This window comes from Rattus norvegicus, chromosome 7 (genome assembly GCF_036323735.1).
Source record: "Rattus norvegicus strain BN/NHsdMcwi chromosome 7, GRCr8, whole genome shotgun sequence".
Classification (NCBI taxonomy): domain Eukaryota; kingdom Metazoa; phylum Chordata; class Mammalia; order Rodentia; family Muridae; genus Rattus; species Rattus norvegicus.
The window spans coordinates 109,718,712-109,739,256 of record NC_086025.1 but is presented as its reverse complement, the minus strand read 5'-3'; the positions used below and the strand labels follow the sequence as shown (position 1 = coordinate 109,739,256).

Genomic DNA, 20,545 nt, shown 5'->3' with positions numbered 1-20,545 from the left:
CCTCCCTCACCTCTGCCACCTCTCCCCTGGACATTGATTGGTTTCTTACTCTGTTCTTCTTTTTTAAAAGTTAGTTATTTGTTTTTAATTTTGTGATATTGTTGCTGAGATGAATGTGTGTGTGTGATATGTGTTCATATGTGTGTATGTGTGCATATATGTGTGTGTATGTGTGCATATATGTGTGTATGTGTGTGCATGTATATGTGGATATATGTGTGTATGTGTGTGCATGTATATGTGTATGCACATATGTGTATATGCGTATATTGCATGTGCATATATACGCATGTATTTGTATGTGCATGTATGCATGTGTGCATTTATATGTGTGTGTGCATGTTTGCATGTGTGTATATGTGCATGTTTGCATGTATATATGTGTGTATGAGTGCAGGTATATATGTGTGTGTGTTTGTGTGTGTGCATGTGGGTACACAAGTCCTACAACACAAACTGGCTCCAAGAACGGAACTCATGTAGTTGGGCTTGCAGGACAAATGCTTCTTCTTCCCACTGAGCCATCTTGCTGGCTCTGCTACCTGGCCTGATCCCCAGGTTCACTCGGTCCCTGCCACCCCTGTGCCCTGCCTCTCCACATCTTATGCACCATTTTTTCCTCTTGTATTATCCTCTTTGAAGCTTTCCATTTTCTCTAGGCTTACTCCTATTACTGTCTATGTTGGTGTCTTGGTTTTACGTCTGTGTAACCTGCGGTCGTAAGTTCCTTTCTCTCTGTGGTGCCTCTCCACCTTGTGCCTGGCAGAGCAGGAAACACTGCTGGCCATGCCTAAGAGTGCCTGGGTCAAAGACGTGAGCATAAATTACCAGGGCTCCTAGACCCTCTTGCAGATATGAAGGGGTGCCCTGGAGTTTAGAGGGTAGAGGCTGAGGGTGGGAAGAAGCTCAGGTGGACAGTCAGACCACACCTCTTGTCACAGATGGGTACCCACATGAGCATTTTTATGGTCGTGATCTTTCTCAAAGTCACCACAGGCTGTGGCAACAACCGTGCCCCAAGGGGAGGTCAAGCACAGTCCTCAGGCTGGGCAAAGGGGACAGAAAGCACAGAGCAGCTTCTGGAGCTGCTCGTTCCCTTAGCCACTCACCTCCCCCATGCTGCTTCCCTGGATTTCATCAGTTGGTCACTGGATCCACAGGCCCCTCTGGCTGGTAGAGTCACGTGGTAGTTTTGTTGGTGAGTAGCCACGCAGGCGCAGGTATGTGGCGGAGGATGGAATATTCAGGATAATTGCTTTGAGAACCATTTGATGCCTGACCTATTGACAGCCTTGTCAGGCTTTGCAAACGGATGCCCTGGGAACAAAGTGAAGGGAGGAGCAAGCCCATCACCAGGCAATGAAACTCCCTACAGGCTCAGGTGTACAGCCACCGGTAGCTGAGGGATCTCAGGGGAGAGACTCCGCCCACAAGGCGCTCTGACTCTGCCTGAATGATAGAAACTTGTATGACAGCAGTGACCACCAGGAGAAGGGGGGATTGTCAGGGGCACCGGACCCGTGAGTCCCGGTGATCAGAAGCCCAGCAACCAAAACAAATGAGCATCCCTGGGGACCCTGATCAGATTTCCTAAGGAGCTGAGGACTTGCTAGAGATGGGCCACACACTCAGACTGCATCAGATCAGCCCAGGCACTGTGTTAAACGATAGGCTCTGATGAGGAAGTGACCCGTACTCCTTCCAGTGCTTTCTTTGCTCATCTTGCCAGGGTACCCGGGAGAGTCCCACCCAAACTTGGATGACACCTGCTTCTTGGCTGAGCTCACGGTGTAGCCACCTGTCGGGGGCTAGAGCTGGTGCATGAGGACCCGGTGATGCCTCCAACACGCCAAGCTAGGAGGTCTCACACAGCAGAAACACTTTCTTGCACCCCTGGACCACATCTGGATGGGGGTCAGGCATGACGGGCCCTGGTGAGGCTGAGGGGAATCTCTCCTAGCCTCTCCAGCTTCTGCTGGTGCTGCGCTCCTGGGAAACTCTTAGCTTTAGTACATCACCCACTCTGCCCACTGTCACATGATGTCTTCACCTCTGTGTCACACTTGCACACAGCGGTGTTTTAAGGACCAGTCATGTTGGATTAGGGATGTATCTTTCATGATTATGACCTCATTTCAACTAGTCCCAAAGACCCTATTTTCAAAAAAGGTCATATTCCGAGATACCAGGGGCTAAGGACTACATGCGTATTTTCGTGGGCAGTTTTTAAATCCAATCCATCAACAGGTGACAAATGAAGTTTTGTCCCTCCCTTAGTGACCCCAGGGTGTTATGAGCCAAAATGGGCTATGGCTCTGGTCTCTGGATGGGTTTATGTCCACGCCATATTGTTGATCTGAGTTGTGTTAGCTGGGTAAGCTAAACTTACCACTCCAGTGTCACAGAGAAGCAGTGGTTGTGGAGAGGGACCAGAGACAGCAGGGGTCTAACCAGGACTACTATAAAGAAGCCCAGACATTGCTGGTAGCCAGGGCCCCGCAGGTGAGCCAGGGCCCTTCAGAAGAGCTCAGTGAGGTCATTGAACATTTGGCATTCATTTCCTTGTCTTCAGCAAACCTGAGCGTTGGACAAAGGACAGTGAGATCTGCGTTCTTTCTGGGGCTTGTTAACGCAAACACGTATGTGTGTTTCCTCCTTACCGTGGTCTGAATGTTGACTCCAGATACTTGGGAAATGTGGTCTTCCTCAGGAGGAGTGTCTTTGTAACTGTAATTGGTGAGGAGCAGATGAAGCCGGAGTGAGCGCCTCAGATCCATGGGAACTCCTCCTCCACCTGAGACCACGCCTCTCGAGAGACCCCTGCCAAGATGAGCCGACTTCTTGTTCATGCTGTTTGATCAGTAAGCTGAGTTTGCTGGTGCGTCTCTGTCAAAGCCTCACAGCCCTCCTGATCCCAGCTTGTCTGTCTGTCTATCTGTCTTGTCTGACTGGCTGACTCTTATCTCTTCACTCCCCGTAGTCCTGGCCAGGTCAGTGTCAAAGTGGTGCGGGTTACAGCAGTAATTAGAGGCCGTGCAGAGAGCTGTGGCTGACTAAAGGTCACAGGTGGGAGAAAACTGCAAAGGTGGAGCAGAGACTGGGGCTGGGCTCCCATATCTAAGGATCCACTAGGAGTGAGAATCGGGCAAATATCTCCCCACCCCACCCCACATAAGGAGATATAGTGAAGGACACCTTGATTTTGAGCTTCCGGCTTCCAGAGTCATGAAAGAATGTATTTTTGTTATTTTAGGCACCAAGGTTATGAGCTTTTTAACATCCACACTAAAGAAAAGTACATTTCCTTGCCGATGAATGTAGCACGACATGACAGTTCTACCCTCTTATCCTTTGAGGTCCCAGAACCTGATCACCCCTCTTCAGCCATTTCTAGAACCTTTTCTCTCTTTGCCAGCTGCCTAGAGTTTGGCTATATAGTTGGGCTGTGGCTTTTAATGGGGCCTGGCAGTGTCCCTGGGTTGTTTCTGGTCTGCCTTTACTGGGCTAAGCCATGCAGGACCTTTGGAACTACCTGGGGTCGGTTCCATAAGAATGCTGACTTCTGAACTCACTCTGAATTTTCATCAGCCCTGCCAAGTTATACCCTGTGGGGTTTTCCTACCTCTCACAGCTGGAGGGAAGCTTGTCTTCTTCCTGTCTGGTGTGTAGACATGACAAGCACTCCTCAGGAGTCTTCTTTTGACTGATAGGAGAGAAACTAAACTCAGAAACACATAAGTACCCCCTCCCCTACACACACATACACACACACACACACACACACACACACACACACACACAATCTAAAGGTAGGGAATAAACCTTGTATGGAGCCATCAGACACGCATGGGGAGTGTCCTCAGAGGAATCACTTCTCAGTAGAGCTCTTAGGCTGAGGCCCCTGGGCAGAGTCCAGGAGAACAGCTCTCATGGCACTCCAGTGCCCTGCAAAAAAGGGTGGACTCCTATCACCTTTCAGAGAGGAGCCTAGCACACCCTTCTCCTCTCCTTGGCCTTAACAGAGATAAACAAGACAGCTGCAAAGCTAGGTCAGGCCTCTCAAGCTGCCTGCCATAAACTGTTGGGTTTATAAAGTTGGGTGGGGACAAGCAACGGAACTCCAGTGAATAGAGAAACCAGCACCACGGGTGCCAGCAAGTCCCAGGGAGCTTGCCCATTTACATGAGTGGCCGCTGCCTTGTATGCCTGCTTTTGCTGTTCTCTCTGACCCCTACCTGGAGCCTCAGGGATTAGCCCCACCACCCAGCTGGAAGGATGCCCCCCTCCCATTGTCCCAGCAGAGACCACCAGGGACATTCTCCCAACCAGCAGCATTTGAAGCTCCATGTCTGGATAGCCACTGTGGGTGGTGGCCTGCACTCTGAGTGGTGGTTGGGGAAGAGAGAGGAAGGAGCAAGTGTGCAGGGGTTGGGAGAGAAAGAGGCTGGTGATAGTGACCCCTTCAGTGGATACAGGTGTGAAGAAGGTCCCTATACTGAGGGGGTTCCAAGGAGCTGGGGACATCTTTGCATGACAGGCTGCCGTTCAGGGGTTGCTTATGACATCACGAAACTGGCAGCATTCGTGTCAAGGATCCAGGCCCTCCTGGATCTACCACAGGGACTCTAAGCACAGGGACCTGTCACAAAATCTGACTGAGCCCTAAGTGTCCTGGCAAAAACTGGAAATCAGCCGGATACAGCACCTTGCCAGGACCGAGTAGCACCCTCTCAAGGCCTGTCAGATGCAGCCCTGCAGGAAGTTTCTTGTTTCAGATGCTCTAGGCTCAAGAACTACCTGTTCTCTGTGGTCACTTTGCAAAGCCTCAGGAGCTCATGGTGATTTCTCTGAGGCAGAGCTGGGGACAGGGTGGATCTACAGATGGCTACAACTTGACCTATACTGATTACCTTCCTGCTGCTGGACTACAAACCCTAGTCCAGAATTCCAAGCTCCTGGGCTCTTGCTGGTACAGTCAGACAGTGAGACACAAAGTTTGGCCTTGCTTGTTCAGTCACTTGAATCTTACCCCTCATGCAACTCAAGTCTCCTCAGATTCACCTGAAAATGGAGCAGCCTCTGGTGTGGCAGAGGGGTAGACGCCTATCTGACTTGGGGTCTGGTCCTCAGAGTGCGTCTAGACTATGGGAACAGAGGAAAAGTAAGAGAATCCTTGGCCTTGCGGGCAGCTCAGATCTCCTCGTTGCTTATTGGACTGGGAAGGACACAGGATTGGCAGAGGAAGCATGTCCCCTGCTCCCTGGGCGTTTTCTGAATGGAGTAAACTGATAGCCACAGCTCATGTAATCAAGCTCATCACCGGATTTGTCTTTCTTATGATTTTTCTCAACCTTCAGTGTCACTTCTAGTCAAGGGCTTGGAGATGTACTGTTGACTTTCTTGCTGGATCTGTCTGGTCCTGTCAATAGCAGTGTCAGCCTTCTCCAGAGCTCTAGTGATGTTCTGAGGCCCATGGAGAACCTTGGAGTCCAAGTGCACACTGGAGCCTTGTCATCCCAGGAGAGATTCTCCTTGCCTTTGGGCTTTAGTGGCTTCACCTTGGGAAGAGGTTCACAGGTGTGTGGGACTTGATCATGGTGTGATAGATGTAGGGGGTACAGCGTCTCCATGTCTATGGGCAGCCCTAAAGAGGCTAAAGCCAGAGCTCACCAGACAAGAAGCAGAAGCTTGATGGGTGCCTGTCCAGAGCGTGGATCTTGGTGACTTGTTTATCTGTTTGTTTGATTGCTTGCTTTGAGACAGTGTCTGGGTTACTCTGTCACTTCCTATGCCACACAGGCTGGCCTTGACCTACCTTAGCCTCCGCATTATTGGGGTTACAAGGATGCATCCCCTGTGATCAGCTTAAGATTTCTTTCCTTTCTTTGGCTGTGCTAAGGACTGAATCTAGGACCTGCGAGTGGGTGGCAGCTTGACAAGGCTTCTACCATTGAGCTTCAGCTCTAGACCTAGAGAGAGAGAGAGAGAGAGAGAGAGAGAGAGAGAGAGAGAGAGGTGGGGGAAAAGGGAGAGAAAGAAAGAAAAGAAGGAAAAGAAAGAGAGAGAAAAGAGAAAGAGAGAAAGAAAGACAAACAGAGAAACAAAGAACAAAGAAACAAGGAAACAAAGAAAGGAAAAAGAAACAGAAAGAAACTTTTTTGTCTTTAAATAGGATCTATATAAATTGTTCAGGTTGGCCTGCCTCTGCCTCTTGAGTTGTTGGGATTACTGGTCTGGGTTGATATGCCCAGCATGTCCTGTCTTGAGAGAGCTTCTGGAGTGTGCAGACATGTTTTAGCCAAAGCGGTCTTCAACTGGGATAAAGGTGCCTCCCCAAAAGCAAACAGCTGCTGCCCATCTGGAGCGGCCGAATGAAAGGGCTGAGATCTAGAGCTGGCATGAACTCCCAGTGAGAGCTCTTAGGAAGTGAAACCAGAAAGGCGGTGTCAGGGTGGGTGGTGAGGGCAGGGAGAGGCGGGAAGGGCAGGCAGGGCAACTTGAAGCACCTGTTGGTTGGAAGGGCTGGGCAGGACTGGTAAACTTCCCTCTCATTAGCTCTTTACCAACTGCCCCCAGGGAACTTTCTTTTATTTCTAATTAATTAAATAATTTAAAATTTTAATTACTATGTTTATTATTTTACGTGTGTCAGCATTTTTGCCTGCCTGTATGTCTGTGTACCATGTGTCTGCCTGGTGCCCACAGAGGCCAGAAGATGCATCAAATCTCTTGGAACTGTAGTTATGAGCCGTGTGGGTGCCCCAGCTCATTGAACCCAGAGCTTCTGAAAGAACAGCCAGTGCCTTTTAACCTCTGAGCCATCTCTCCAACCCCAATTAATTCATTTTGAGACAGGGTCTTACTACATAGCCCTGTCTGGGTTGGAACTCCTTGTATGGACCAGGCTGACCTCAGACTCATCTCTATGATCCACCTGCCTCTGCTTCTCAGTGCTCAGGCCAAAGGCGCAGGCCAACAACCCATGTGTCCAATTTTCTTTTTAAAATTTAAAATTTTTTGTGTGTAGAGAGGTTGCACACGTGTGTGGCTGTTGTACGTGCACACGAATGTGAAGGTCAGAGGTCTTCATCAGGTTTCAGTTTTTGATCTCTATCCACATTAGTTTTTTGAGACAAGGCTTCTTTTTTTTTTTTTTAAGATTTATTTATTTATTACCTACGAGTACACTGTCGCTGTCTTCAGACACACCAGAAGAAGGCATCAGACTTCATTACAGATGGTTGTGAGCCACCATGTGGTTGCTGGGATTTGAACTCAGGACCTCTGGAAGAGCAGTCAGTGCTCTTAACCACTGAGCCCTCTCTCCAGCTCTGAGAAAAGGCTTCTTATTAAACCTGAAGCTCCTCAATTCAGCTAGATTGACTGGCCATGGAGAGACCTGTGGATCCTCCTGGCACTGCCTCCCCAGGGACTGGACTGAATCCAAGGCCTCAAACTTGTTAGGAAAACATTCTCTCTCTCTCTCTCTCTCTCCCCACCCCCACGCACATGCACACGCGCACGCACAGATACCTTTGTTATGTCTGTATTGACCTGCCAAGCTGATCTCCAGGGCCGGAGGGTATCAGTGGGGGCAGGTTTACCAGGAGTCTGTGTACAAAAGCCAGGGCCACCAGGCTGCAGTGGTACAGTGGTGTCCTGGTGCCGTTTGCAGGAGTTCCTGCAGCGCCCTCAGACCTACCTACTACCCATTAGCTTCACCTCACTGATTCTTCAGAACTGTGATTTCGAGAAAAATAAAATTGACTTGTACGTCGGGGTGGTTGAATGGGGTGGAAATGGGGCAGTGGAGAAATGTGACAGCCACAGAGCTACTGATGGTCCAGGTGTGGCTGCCACACTCACCCTCTGTGTCCCAACTCTCCTTATTGTGGAAAGCTCGTGTGCTGACCCCGGAGCCCTACTTGGAGTCTTGAGCCCTGACCTGTGGGACAGTAGACTGTGCCAGGAAACTTGGTAAGGTTGAGCGGGTTCAGAGTCCCCAGTACCCAGGCACCCACCTGAGACAGTAGGCGGCTGTCTGCTCCCTACCTGGCCTGGAACATGTGTCATACTTCCCACATAGGAAATGTGACCTGTGGTCATGTAGATCAGAACAGAGTTCTCCATGCTCATGAGGTATCCAGACAGACCCTGAGGGTTGAGCCAAAAAGCTTCCCTTCCCAGACATTCCTTCCTGCAAAAGGTATTTAATCTCTGATCCACCCTGAGAAGGTGGTATGCACTCATTTTCCACGATGAACATTCAATAAATAGTTTGGAACTGAGGACTGCCTCTTTCATCAAGAACTGCTGTGAGGAGCATGGAGAAGGCCTTTGTCTACAGAGCTGCACTATCTAAGCCTCTCACAGAAAACCCCTCCTCTGTGCCCAGAGGACCCTGCTAAGCTAAGGACTTTTGCTGACGAGCTAAGCCAGAGTTCTCCTCCCCTAGGCCCCAACCTTGTCACAGGTCTGTGGACCCTCAGCTTCGTCCCCAACTCTCCACAACCCAGTGGCACCTGGATGTCTAGTTTGAACCCCACCCCCACCCCGAATCCCCAGCTTTGTTCCAATTCCATGCGGTTTCCAACGGCAACTGGATGTCTGAGAGCTTGGGATCCTCGTCTTCAGCCTCCCATATCCCAGGCTACATTTTCCCACCCTGAGAAGTATATCAGTGCTTCATTCGCACCCAGCACTTGAGAGCAGTGCAGGGTAATCGCAGTCTAGCGCTCTGTGTTTTGTTTGCCCAAGACCTCAGCAGCGGGGTGAAATGCGGATCCACACTGATCTGCCAGATATCTGTGTCCTTGAATATTGTCTTTATTTGGCCTTCTCTGGGACCCTCTTCCCTCTATCTCCAGAGTAGCTATCTGAGGCGGCAGTGGTACCACACCAGCTCCAAAGATAGCCTGACTTGGACTAAGCCAATGGGATGTCACATACCTGGTCATCATGACTGGCTCACAGCTATTCAGACAGCTTGTCTTAAGGCCACTTTCTACTCTGCTTCCAATCCAGAGGCTGCACCCAATCTGGAGGCTGCAGCCCTCTGTCTCCACCTCCTCGCAGGGTCATTCTCATCAGTGTGTCTCCTATTCACACAGCAAGCATTCTCTTATGAGAGGCCACGTTCATATTGGATGGCAGCCCATTCTGACAACCTCGACTTGACAAGTGCCAAAAACACATTCTCACCACAAGATCTTGCTCTCTGGGTTGGATTTAGGAGTTGAACTTAGTAGCTTTCAAGATAGAGTTCAACAAAAAGGTGCCCCTGAGAGACCATGAGATTTTTCTAGAACTTCTGGATAAAAGATTGACGGGTATCCTGCATCTCGGTCAGCATGGTCCTGTGGGTCCCTCAGTTTGTAGCTCACCAGGCTGGAGGCTGGCTCAAAGCCTCTGGGTACTCATGTTCCCTTCCCCTTAGGCTGAACATTGCAAGTTGCTTCCTCCTCCTCTTCCTCCTCCATTTTTCTTCTTCCTCCTCTTCCTCTTCCTCCTCTTCTTCCTCTTCCTCCTCCCCCTCCCCTTCTCTTCTTTTCCTCCTCCTCCTCCCCCTCCTCTTTTTCCTCCTTCTCCATCTTTTTCAGCCTTTGGCTTCGTTTATTTCTATGATCAATCAAACTCATGTTCCGTCTTTTCCTCTTGGGACCACAGCACTTCAGACTTAGCATATGGTCAGCCATTTGTCCCCAACTTGGAGAGCTAAGAAGCCTCTACTGCCCAGGTTGAATGTAAGCCCCTAGGACTTACCTCCCCCAAACAGTCTAAGCTTTTCTCTCACAAAACGTATGCGTTACTAAGTATGGGGACTTTGCTTTTGGTCCCTGTTCTATTGCTGTGAAGAAACACCATGGCCACAACAATTCTTTGGAAAGAAAGCATTCAATTGAGAGCTTGCTTATTTCAAAGGCTTGGTCCATTATCATCATGATGGGGAGCACAGCAGCATTTATTGTACTGGACCAGTAGCTGAGAGCTATGTTGATCCACAGACCAAGGGAGAGAGATAATTGGGCCTGGCTTGAGCTTTTGAAACCTCAACGCCCACCCCCATTAACACGCTTCCTCCAACAAGGACATCCCTTCTCATCCTTCTAATCCTTTCCAACAGTTCCACTCCCTGATGACCAAGTACTCAAGTATATGAACCTATTAGGTATAGTCTCATTCAAAGCACCACACTCTTTTTTTTTTTTTTTTTTGGTTCTTTTTTTCGGAGCTGGGGACCGAACCCAGGGCCTTGCGCTTCCTAGGCAAGCGCTCTACCACTGAGCTAAATCCCCAGCCCCGCACCACACTCTTTTATCATGGTTTCTTTCCTAGAAAGTTTTGTGTCTTGCGAAAAAGAACCACTCCTGCTGACGTACGCCCTTGTCATCAGGGACTTCTGAGTCAGCTCTGCTATAGCCTTTCCCATGCTACTCCTATCGCCAGGGGCTCAGACACCCTTATATCAGAAGCCTTGCACAGGAAAACCTCTACACCACCCAACCCTGGGCCACAGTCCTAGGTAACTCTCCTGGCCGTCTCAGCCTTCCTGCCAGCAGAAAGCCAAGCCCATCACTGTCTCCTGGATCTATGGTCCCATAAACGTATGGGAGCTCGCTCATCTGTATTAACTCTGTCCAGTTTGACCACTGGCCACCATTAGAAGTGTTGTGAGTGTCCACTCATGGGGATTGCTCTGACCAGGACTGGTTTGGGCTGTGTGGCAGATCTGCTGCAGCCTGTGTTTCTCTTGGCAGTCTGAACTTCACCCCAGATTCAGCATGCAGTGAGGTCCTATGTGTGTCCCCGTGCTTGTGGCTGCTTGTCCTAATGACAGGGCTGTGGCCTCCTGAGGGCTGGAACCAGCAGGGCAAAGGGCAATATTCAGGGGGCCCCCTGGGTGGGGTATAGGCATAAGTCTCTTGCAACCTACTTTTAATAAGGGTTCAACGTCTGCTTTTGCCTCCCACCCAGCAGAGGTAGTAGAAGTTATTAGGATGGGGGGAAGTGGACCTGCATCGTTATTTAGGGGCGAGCTTGATCTTCTCGGGCAGCAATTCAGCCCTGTAGCGAACACCAAATATGGTTCAGCAGCTGCAGACCAGTCCTCTCGGCAAGCAGACCCCAGGCAGCTGCAGTTCAATCCTGAAGAAACCACCAGGGTCACCAACCGGCATGAGGCAAGGCCACTGAAGCAGCAAGCTGCCACAGGAACCTCGCGAGCAACTCTTGGGCGAGCTTCTCTCGGTGTCAGAGTTATCACAAGTCGAGCTTAACAGTGCTGGGTAAAGCAAACCAACACACGCGTGTCTTTAGCAAAGAATAGTGAGGCGGATCAAACCAAACAAGGCTCAGTGCTCGTCCCCCACTGTCTGTAGGGTCATTTTTACAGTCCTTCATCAAGCATCCTTTACGCGTTTGCTACTTCCAAACATCCTTTCACCTGCGTCTACTTCGGGAAAACAGTCTTTCACGTGTTTGTTTTAGCAAGGCATCCTTTCAGGTGTATGCCCCAGCAAACCATTGAAGAACTAGAAGTTTCCACCTCAGTGGGATGCTGTGTTCTTAGTGTGAATGTACAAGGCAGGGTCCTTTAAAAGGATAAGGATATTCAAAGAAAGGGGCCCATGTGAGGACCCAGGGCAGTGACTAGGAGAGGCTCCTAGTTACACGCCCGTGGGCTTTTGTGAGCCAGCTGTCCTTGCTTGGATGGTCAGGAGTGGGATCAGAACAGCTCCTTTCTGGCCACGCACTACTCACCAGCCGTAATTCAGGAACCTCACGTATAAAGGAGGTCATATGGCCACTAAGTACTGGACTCTATGAAGTGTGGCTATCACAGCCTTTGACTCTGAGTAGAGTTAACAGGGCCAGAGAGGGTCCTGATATGGAGGATATTCTATACCCTTGTTCAGGAGGTCCAAGCTCAACATAGGACCTTGACCTTGGAAAAGGGAGAAAGATGGAGGTTGGCACCAAATAGGCATTAGCACCCCTCCGGACCTGAGCCTCTACTATTCCAGTCATGGTCAACAAGAGGGAGACTTGTACAGAAAGTTGACCTGGTTCTGCCTTGGGCAGCAAAACAAACCAGAAGCAAGATGTTAAAGGTAGGGGCTACCCTAGTCCCTCTTAGCTACAGAGAGACCCAGTGCAGGAGGGAGAAGGGCGTTCCAGACTAAGCAGCCCATCAAGGGTAAGGCCCAGAGACTGGATGGGGCAGCTGTTCTTAGGAACTCCTCGGTCCCTTAAAGGAGAAGGGGGTGAGGTTTGCAGGCCAGGTATGGACAGGTTTGTGCTGGGACACACCCCTCCAGCCCACTGAAGGTTCCCCCAGGAATGTACCTACTTGGTGCTTGGCCTGGGGTGGGGGCTGAGAAAAGAGAGCAGGTAGAATAGGGTGGGCCGTCCTAGGGTGTGAGGCAGACAAGCTCTCTTGGGAGAGGCGTCCACCAGCCATCCACCCACAGTGCGTCTGCGGCCTGCCCTGGCCTGTCAGCCTGCCCACCTCACCCAAACATTTTCCATGGAAAGTTCCCAAGGCAACAGCAACACAAACGCATGACAAAGATAAACGAGGCAGGGGCAGGCCTCAGCCTGGGTGGCAGAGGTGGTGGTGGTGGTCACAGGCTTGAGGTGGGTGGATGGGGCAGGGCTAGCTTTAGTCTCCCAAGTCATCTCTGTCAGCAGTGAGGGAAGGCCTGGGACCAGCATGGCCCTCAAGAGAGGGCTTTGTAGCTTCTCTGTTGAGTACACATTCCACTCCTTGATATGATGGATCAGTGGTGGTCAGGTAAAGGGGAATGGATGCGGTCATGCTGGCACCCATGGTCCATGAATACAGCATTTTGGATGGAGGCCCCCTTGGCATCCATCCCCTCCTGCTCTCTTCTACCTAGTGGGGATGCCAGGTTAGAGGAAGGGATTTCATGCCAGGCTCAGGTGGGAGACTGTGTGGCAAGTCTGAGGTTCCTGGAAGCAGAGCAGACCAGTCTAGGGTGCCAGGAAGCCTTGGGTGGGGGTTGTCTGAGTCCCGTGGAGTGGCCATGTGACTGGGAAAGGGTGTAGTCCAGGACTCCCTGGGGGCCACATAGCTGTGGGAAATTCCCATGACTCTCCAATCCCTCCTAAAGTATGTGTGGATGTCCCCCCAACCCCCCCCCCCGGTTCCCTATAGTTCCTAGTCATCCCCAGGGCAAACCTGGCACCCATTATAGCAGCTCCCTTTCTTTGACCTCCTAACCCAAAGGGATCTCAGCCCTATGGCCATGTGAGTGGCCTGTTTGGGTCTTGGGTGGGAAGTGAACTCCACCACCACCACCACCACTACACACACACACACACACACACACACACACACACACACACACACACACACACACACAGGAACTGTGGGGGGAGGGGCCAGAAACTCCAGCTAGAAGCCCCTTCCCCCTTGCAGCCCTTCCCCCACCCACATGTCTGAGGATGGGCACTGGGTTTCCCAGGAAACTGGAGGAAGAAAAGTGCTGGGGCCAGACTGTCTGGGGCTGGTGGAGCAGTGGCTTGAGGGACGGTAGGATGCCCAGGGCTAGACAGAGGTGAGAGCTCTTCTCTCCAGTCCCCTAAGCCAGGGCAGCTACCCAATGCCAGGAAGTTTCTTTGGCACCAGTCTGTGAAAGCCTGTGGGCCTCCCGGTTCTGATTTGGATCCTCTGCCTTTGTAAGGGCTGTTCTTGCCGTGTAAGGGCTGTTCTTGCCGTCCCGGCAATCTGCTCGGCATCTAGGATGGGAAACCCTGCTTCAAGGCTCAGTTGCCTTGGGGGGAGGAGGAGCCGCTCACGCTTCAGCCCTAGGACTCACAGGAGCCCCAGGACCCAAGGGGATCTCTCTCCATCCGAAGCTCCTCAGGGCACACTTCCACCAGGGATCCCCTGGACCTGGTGGGGCTCCCGTGGTGTCCAGGTGACAGAGGTCACAGAGACGGTGGTGGTGACAGAGACAGTAGTGACAGAGGCTGTGGAGATGGGGCCCTGCAAGCATAGAGGGCAGCCAGTCCAGGTGAGGCAGGGCAGCTCTGGAGTGTGGGGAGTTCAAGAGGAGGCCAGATGAGGTGAGTTCACCCTTCTTGCAGGTCTTTCTAGCACCCCTGGACACACTGTGCAGCTGGCTGGATGGCATGGAGGAACTGCAGGCTTCACAAGGACCCCTGGCTGCAGATGCCACCTTGGCTGCTTCCCAGTTGCGGGAACAGGAGGTACGGGGCCAGGGGATAGGGACACTTGGGGGCACCCTGTTGAATGGGCCCCAGGTTAAGCCACTGGCAAATAATAGACTACCATGTGCTTGCATACAATAGATCTGGTCCCCCAGGGAGAGCTGAATACATATAGCTGTTATTGTCCCCTTGGCCAGTGAAGCTCCTTGATTAAAAGGGGGACAGTGGTGAGAGGATGAGCAGGGACCCCAAAACCCTGCATAAGTCCCCCAACCTCATGTCTGGCAGCTGCTCCTACGGCTGCTGAGGGAGCGTGCACCACACATGGAGCCAAGATTACGAGAGGCAGGGAGCCCGTCAGAGCTGTGCACACAATGGCACCGGCTGGTACAACAAGCAGAAACCAGGTGAAGCCACAGATGGGGGGCGTAAGGGTTCTAGGGCGGGAGGGGCACCGCTGATAGCTCCTCCATCTTTACCCCTAGGTGGAAGCTCTTGGAACAGCTCGTGCCAGCAGCACAGAGCTTTGAAACAGCCTGCAAGGCTCTGCTGCTGCAGCTGAGCCCGACTGAACAGCTACTGGCTGAGCTGCGGCTGCGGCCCAAGTGCCTTGAGGAGTCATGGCCGTACCTCCAGGTATGGCCCAGGCTTGGGGTGGGAGTCCGTGGGATGTCACAGGCTCAGCGTCTTGTGTTTGTTCACAGGAGGTGTGTGAGGGAGTGGTGGCACGCGCCAGGGACCTGGAAAGGGTTTTACAGACTGGCCAGAGGCTGGCAGAGCTTCTCACTAGTAAGTGGACCTCAGTTGGACAGCCAAGCCAGGCAAGAAGTGCTGAGGGCTCATGTTCTGGAGCCCACTGAAAAGCCTACCCTTAGCTCAGGGCACACATCTGTGCCATTTCCCAGGTACAGGGCCTAGGCCCTGAGTTCAAAGCCTCCTCAATGTCTTTGCCTGGTTAATGGTTCCCAAGACCCCTACTAATGCTCTCATCTCTGCTACTGATTCTCCTTCAATGTCAGCGCTTCCTCCCTGGCCTCTTGCCTCTGGCTGCAGGTGACCAAGCTCAGCTTGTGCGACAGCAGCTGAAGCAATTCCAGGAGCGTGTAAAGCTGACTGAGTCACAAATCGCCTGTGCCCAGCAAAAGCTGCTGTTTACTCAAAGGACAGAGTCCTCCAAGCCCTCACCACCAGCAGGCCTGGAGGCCCAGCATGAACTGGAAGGGTCTGCTTCAATACATCCAGGGCTCAAGGATCTGAAGCAGGTGTTTGTTACCCCCCTTGACTCCAGGTAGAAGAAATACCTCTCACCAACCTCATGCCCTCTGAGGAGTCTACCAGGGAGCTAGAGTTGCTGGAAGTTTGTACTTTCTATCCCGGGCCAGGGCTGTCTACAACAGTTGCCGGTTTTCTCCTGCAGCTGAGTGTCCAGCTGGTTCAGTTAGCAGAGCGGCTTGAGAAGCTGGCACAGTGGGCAGAGACTTCTAGTCAGGCAGCAGCACCCACAGTGACCATCTGGGAACAGAGCCTCTCATCAGGTACACCAGGGCCTTGGGGATATCTGGGAGCACTTGGGACATTTCTGTCAGGCCTTGGGGTATGATTAAGCTCTAGGGCAGGCAGGGTGCCTTCCTGTGTTCAAGAAAACAAGGTTGGAGTGGGTGTTAAGGTCTTGCCAAGGTTGGCTCTCAGGTGGTCATATCTCTCCCTAGCCACGCTTCGGGCAGATGTGAAGGCCCTGGAAGGGCACTGGTTAGAGACTCAAGACGCTGGGCTGAAAGCCATATGGGAGCCAGCTGTGCAGACCTTGTGTGGCCTGGCAGAGGAGGCAGCCACTGAGAAACTGAGGCCTGAGAGTGACTGGAACTCAGGTTTCCAGGTATCTTGAGAAACTTGGGAGAGGAAGGTATCATCAAAAGTCTCCTAGGAGGAGAGGTAACCACAGGGACACTGGACAACTAGGGTACCCTGAGGCTGAGCTGTTATTTGCTGGTAGGAGGAACTGAGGCAGAGGGCTCTGGGAATGAGGATAGTATGGCATTGGGAAAAGGGCATGGGCAGTGGAGCCATCAAGAGGGATCGCTAGTGATGACTTCATAGCTCTGCTCCTAGCTTCAGGCAGCCTCAAATCTCCTTTTAAGGCCACAGCTCTCCCAGGGAGGTCAGGGTTTAAGTTCAGCCCATCCCTGACTGCTGGGCTCCTCCTTGGACAGCACTGTGGAGCCTCCAGGCTATGTGGGTGGGGTAGGGGCTGATGTGTGTACATGACTCCTCTGGCAAACAGAGTTCTTAATTAAGGTTAAAACATTGCTATGAATGAATCCTATTTATGAAACAGCTGGAAAGAAACTGTGTAAGGACCAAGATAGAAAGAAATTTACTCTCTTATGAAGCACAGTCCGGGACTGTCCAGCGTTTATTGCAACAGAGAAGCAAGAGTGAGCCTCCGCGCGGCCCCCTTGTCTGTAACATAGTGTGGCTGGGGTGCATGGCACTCTTCTAGGTTTATCTGCCTAGAAGGTCTAGGTTCCTTCCCTGGTTCTCAGATTCCTTTCTCCTGCTTGGGACTCCGATGGTCTCCTGGGCCACCCGACCTGGTTGTCACCAACTGGGAAGTTCCAACTGTGGTTACATACTAACTCAAAGTTCTGAGGGCTAGAAGCTTGAAGTGGACAGGGCTGGCTCCTGAGAGCTGTGAGGAGGGCTTTGGTCTGCCTCTTTCCTTGCCGTGGAGCGTGCTTTCCCCTGAGCACTCTGTGCATTTTGTATGTGTGTGTTTATGATTGTACACACCCGTGTGGAGGCCAGACGCTGACATCTAGTGCATCCAGTGTCTTCCTCAAGCATACACATATGTCTTCCTCCTCCATATATATAATTTATATCACATATTAATATAAATTACAGGTGATATCATTTGTATCACATACTTATATGTAATAGTAAATTATAGATTATATAAAGATATATTTATTTTGTTCTGTGTATGTGTCTCACTCGGGTGCGCACATACTTGTGGATGCCCACAGAGACCAGGAGAAGGTACCAGATTCACTGCAACTGAAGTTCTAGACAGCTGTGAGCTCCTGACCTAAGTACTGGAAACTGAGAGAAGCCCTCTGCAAGGGCGGCAAGTGCTCTTAACTGCCGAGCTCTCTCTCTCTGGCCCTCCGCCTTATTTTATGAGTCAGAGTCTCTCTCCCTGAACCTGAAGTTCTTATTCGTCTAGCCTGGCTGACCACGGAGTACCAGGAATCTTACCCCCCACCTTTCTAGTGGGGATTACCACATACTAATTCGTTTTCTCTGTTTTTTATATAGAGGCTAGGGATAAACTCAGACCCTCATGCTTTTCAGCAAATACTTTCCCAGCTGAACTGTCCTCCCAGGCCCCAAATCCCCCTTCTTTCCCCCCTTAATCTATTTATTTATTCACTTTACATCTGGATCACAGTGCCCCCCTTGTCCCTCCTCATCTAGCTCCCTTCCCCTCCTCCTCTGAGAAAGAGGAGGCCCCTCCTGGGTATCGACCCACCCTCGAACACCAAGTCACTGCAGGACTAGGCAGATCCTCATCCACTGAGGCCAGACGTGGTGGTCCTTAGGGGAACGGGAAGCCCCTGCTCCAGTTGTTGGGGGACCCCCATTTTTTTTTGGTTCTTTTTTTTTCGGAGCTGGGGACCGAACCCAGGGCCTTGCGCTTCCTAGGTAAGCGCTCTACCACTGAGCTAAATCCCCAGCCCCGGGGGACCCCCATTTTTAAAGGGCAGCAGTCATATTGAAGCCTACATTCCACTGCGATCTCACATGTATGACTGTTAGTTATACATGCAGCTGCCTCTTTCTAAGGCTGGTACTCCAACCTGGGAACGGGCGGTGGTGATGGCAGAGACAGTTCACCCACAGGGAGGACCTTGCTGGCTCTCTTCACCTTGCCCTGAGCATCAGGACAATACTCGGAGGCTGCACTGAAAAGGCCCAGGGGGAGAAGGACTGGGCCAGCATGTGTGGTCCTCTTGCTAAGATGGTGGGCAGCGAGGCACAGGACGAACGGAGTAAGGAAGAGGGCTCAAGATGCGAGGCACAGGGAGGAAAAATGATTTTGCCTTTCAACGTTCCCACTCTGAAAACCAATAGTTTTCAGAGGGGCTGCTCTGATGGCAGGAGTTCCTGTGGGGACAGCAAACCCTGGCAGTGTCATGGCTAGGAAGGAGAGGAGACACGGCCTATGGGAGCGCCTGCCACTTGGGACTTCGGATGGACCTGCAGGGCTGCCGGGCTGCCATGTCTCGCCCCTCCTGTGAGAGGTGAGCCTGTGCCAGCTGTTCCCACCCCACTCACACTGGCCCTCTACCCTGCTCATGTCTGTTCATCTCTTCTCCAGGATATACACCCTGGAAGGGATGCTGCTGCTTGTCGCTCACCTTGTAGAGAAGTTCGTGTTGTGCCCCCAAAGGCTGAGCCAGGCCGAACCCTTGGGGACCAAGGTGGGACCAGTGGCCAGAGGCTCTGGCCTGCACTGTAACTAATGTATCAATCCAGGGTTAGCCTCATGACACTGGCTCTTGTGCCTTGGACACATCTGTCCTTGAGCTGCACCCTCTGGAAGACCATTCAGAGGTGCTGGAAGGCCTAAAGTGCTAGGCAGAACTTCTGAGAGGCTCTGGAGGATGGGGGAATTGGCTCACAAGAGGTGGTGGGCAATTTTGGTCACGGGGTCCTCCGAGTTCCCTAACATTTTCCCCTAATACGTAGGTGGTACAAGCCCAAAGCTGGGTGCTAGAGGAGCTGCCTGGGGCTCAGACCCCAAAGTACTGGACTCAAGCCCCAAGGGAGATACTGGCTTTGAGGAGTCTTGACCAGGGTCCGCCTGGGGATCTGGGGAGTAGAGCTAAAGCTTGCCTCCTGGGGAAGATTCCAGAAGAACTGAGCTGGAGGCCATGGTGGGCAGAGGTCATGGAGAACTGGAATCACAGGAAGCCAGAGCATAGCAAGAGGAACCAGGAGGAGAGGGACGAGTGGGAACAGCTGGAGCAGGGCCACCAGGAACAGGTAAGGGCAGAGCGATACAAGAGCAGATCGATACATACTGGGCTCAAGAAAAGGACTTGGTTTCACCTCACAGCAAGGGGCCGACAAGCACCGGGGGTCTTGTGGAGGCACTACCTGTATTGCTTCTAGACATAAAATAAAGTGGTCTGGGGTGTGCTTTGTGCCCGAAGCCACAGGCAGCACTGAAACATTTCCCAGTAGGACCTCATGGAGAGCTTCCTGGCAGCTGGAGAGCAGGGCAACATTGGACAAGGCTGGCCTGGCTGTAACTGGGGAAGATGTGGACCTCACCACAAGTTCTCCACCACATTCGAGCCGGGGCTCTCCAGTGCCCAGAAACAGCCCAGTAGCGTGGTCAGAGCAAGGAACACAGAAGGGACAAGTACACCAGTGGCCAGAGGCAGGCCCAAGGTCCAGGGAGCCTTGGTGAGCAGGTGTGAGTGTGGGTCTGTAGCAGTGGGGAGGACAGAGCCTCAGGAATTGTCCCCAAACCCTGTATTGAAGGCTTGGTATCATTCCTGGACTCCCCCAACCTCCATGCTCTGCAGATAGCACGAGGAGCCATGATGGTTCGTGTTGGAGGTGGTTGGGCAGCTCTGGATGAATTTCTGGTAAAAAATGACCCAGTCAGAGGTGAGAGCTGGGGTAGGAAGGGACATGAAAGCCATCAGGGCCTGGTGGTGGGTGGGTAGGAGAGGTTTGCCATCCACTTTGGCCTAGCAACATGGGATCTCTGAGCAGCAAAGGGAAGAACCAGCCAGAAGATCCACGAAAGGTTCCTATGCTGGACTCCTAGTGTGCCAGCCCCTGAGGTCATCACCCTGAGGCTCTGGACCTCCATCCGAATGGGCTCTAGCAGACCCCAGTCTCCGAAGGTGAGAGCTGGTATGGGCTTCAGAGCCAGGGACTAGGTCCTCCTGATGGACTGAGGACCTTATTGAGCCCCGGGAGATGGCGGGGAGCTGAATGGTGAGGCATAGTCTGGCCACCCCTTGCAGACAGGGCTGCCAATTGGCAAGGAACACAGAGATCCCAGCTCCTACAAGGTCAAAACCTCAGAGCAGCCTACTGAGGAGAAGCTGTGAAGACTCCAAGATCCAGCAGATAGGAACAGGAAGCTGTGGTAGAGCATGCTCAGCGAGGGACTGAGCAGGAGCTGGTAGCACACAGTCCCCGCACAGAGTGGGGTTGTGTCTCTCGCTCTCAGCAATAAAGAGGAGTTTGGGGAACTGAAACTCTCTTTGGTGGGTCTTCATTTCCCTTGCAAACTCCATTCAAAAGCCACAGGGCCCCAAGCACG

General features: G+C 52.0%; 1 protein-coding gene and 2 long non-coding RNA genes across 12 annotated transcripts in view; 1 reads left to right on the top strand and 2 right to left on the bottom strand.

Moving 5' to 3' along the window:
* The window catches only part of LOC102548374 (uncharacterized), a 17,208-nt gene extending 13,174 nt beyond the window's left edge, over positions 1-4,034 (bottom strand). Inside the window, exons 1-5 of one of the 6 annotated variants that reach the window (XR_005487513.2) lie at positions 3,823-4,034; positions 3,623-3,703; positions 2,661-2,820; positions 2,390-2,577; positions 1,110-1,317 (exon numbers count right to left, since the gene is read on the bottom strand). This is a non-coding gene — a long non-coding RNA (uncharacterized LOC102548374). The other 5 variants (XR_005487514.2, XR_005487511.1, XR_005487512.2 and 2 more) reach the window with 5 other exon arrangements.
* Positions 2,749-20,480, top strand: Dstl1 (dystonin like 1). 5 transcript variants are annotated; one of them, XM_063264666.1, is made up of 15 exons: positions 2,749-2,878; positions 14,113-14,235; positions 14,485-14,603; positions 14,682-14,832; positions 14,901-14,985; positions 15,250-15,458; positions 15,614-15,731; positions 15,906-16,072; positions 18,358-18,500; positions 18,578-18,680; positions 18,949-19,245; positions 19,447-19,671; positions 19,794-19,878; positions 19,987-20,120; positions 20,244-20,480. In XM_063264666.1, exons 2-15 carry the CDS (start codon positions 14,158-14,160, stop codon positions 20,328-20,330), a joined length of 2,001 nt encoding a protein of 666 aa, XP_063120736.1. In that variant the 5' UTR covers positions 2,749-2,878; positions 14,113-14,157; the 3' UTR covers positions 20,331-20,480. The 5 variants fall into 5 exon arrangements, with proteins under 5 accessions (XP_063120736.1, XP_063120737.1, XP_038936460.1 ...); XM_002729838.7 differs by lacking the exon at positions 2,749-2,878 and adding an exon at positions 13,455-14,039; XM_017595384.3 differs by lacking the exons at positions 2,749-2,878; positions 19,987-20,120; positions 20,244-20,480 and adding an exon at positions 13,456-14,039 and having other exon boundaries at positions 19,447-19,679; positions 19,794-19,925.
* Positions 9,911-13,045, bottom strand: LOC134479927 (uncharacterized). The gene is made up of 2 exons (XR_010053853.1): positions 12,350-13,045; positions 9,911-11,281 (listed from the first exon to the last, which is right to left on the bottom strand). It is a non-coding gene; the product is annotated as an uncharacterized LOC134479927 (long non-coding RNA).
* Positions 20,481-20,545: the final 65 nt, after the last annotated feature.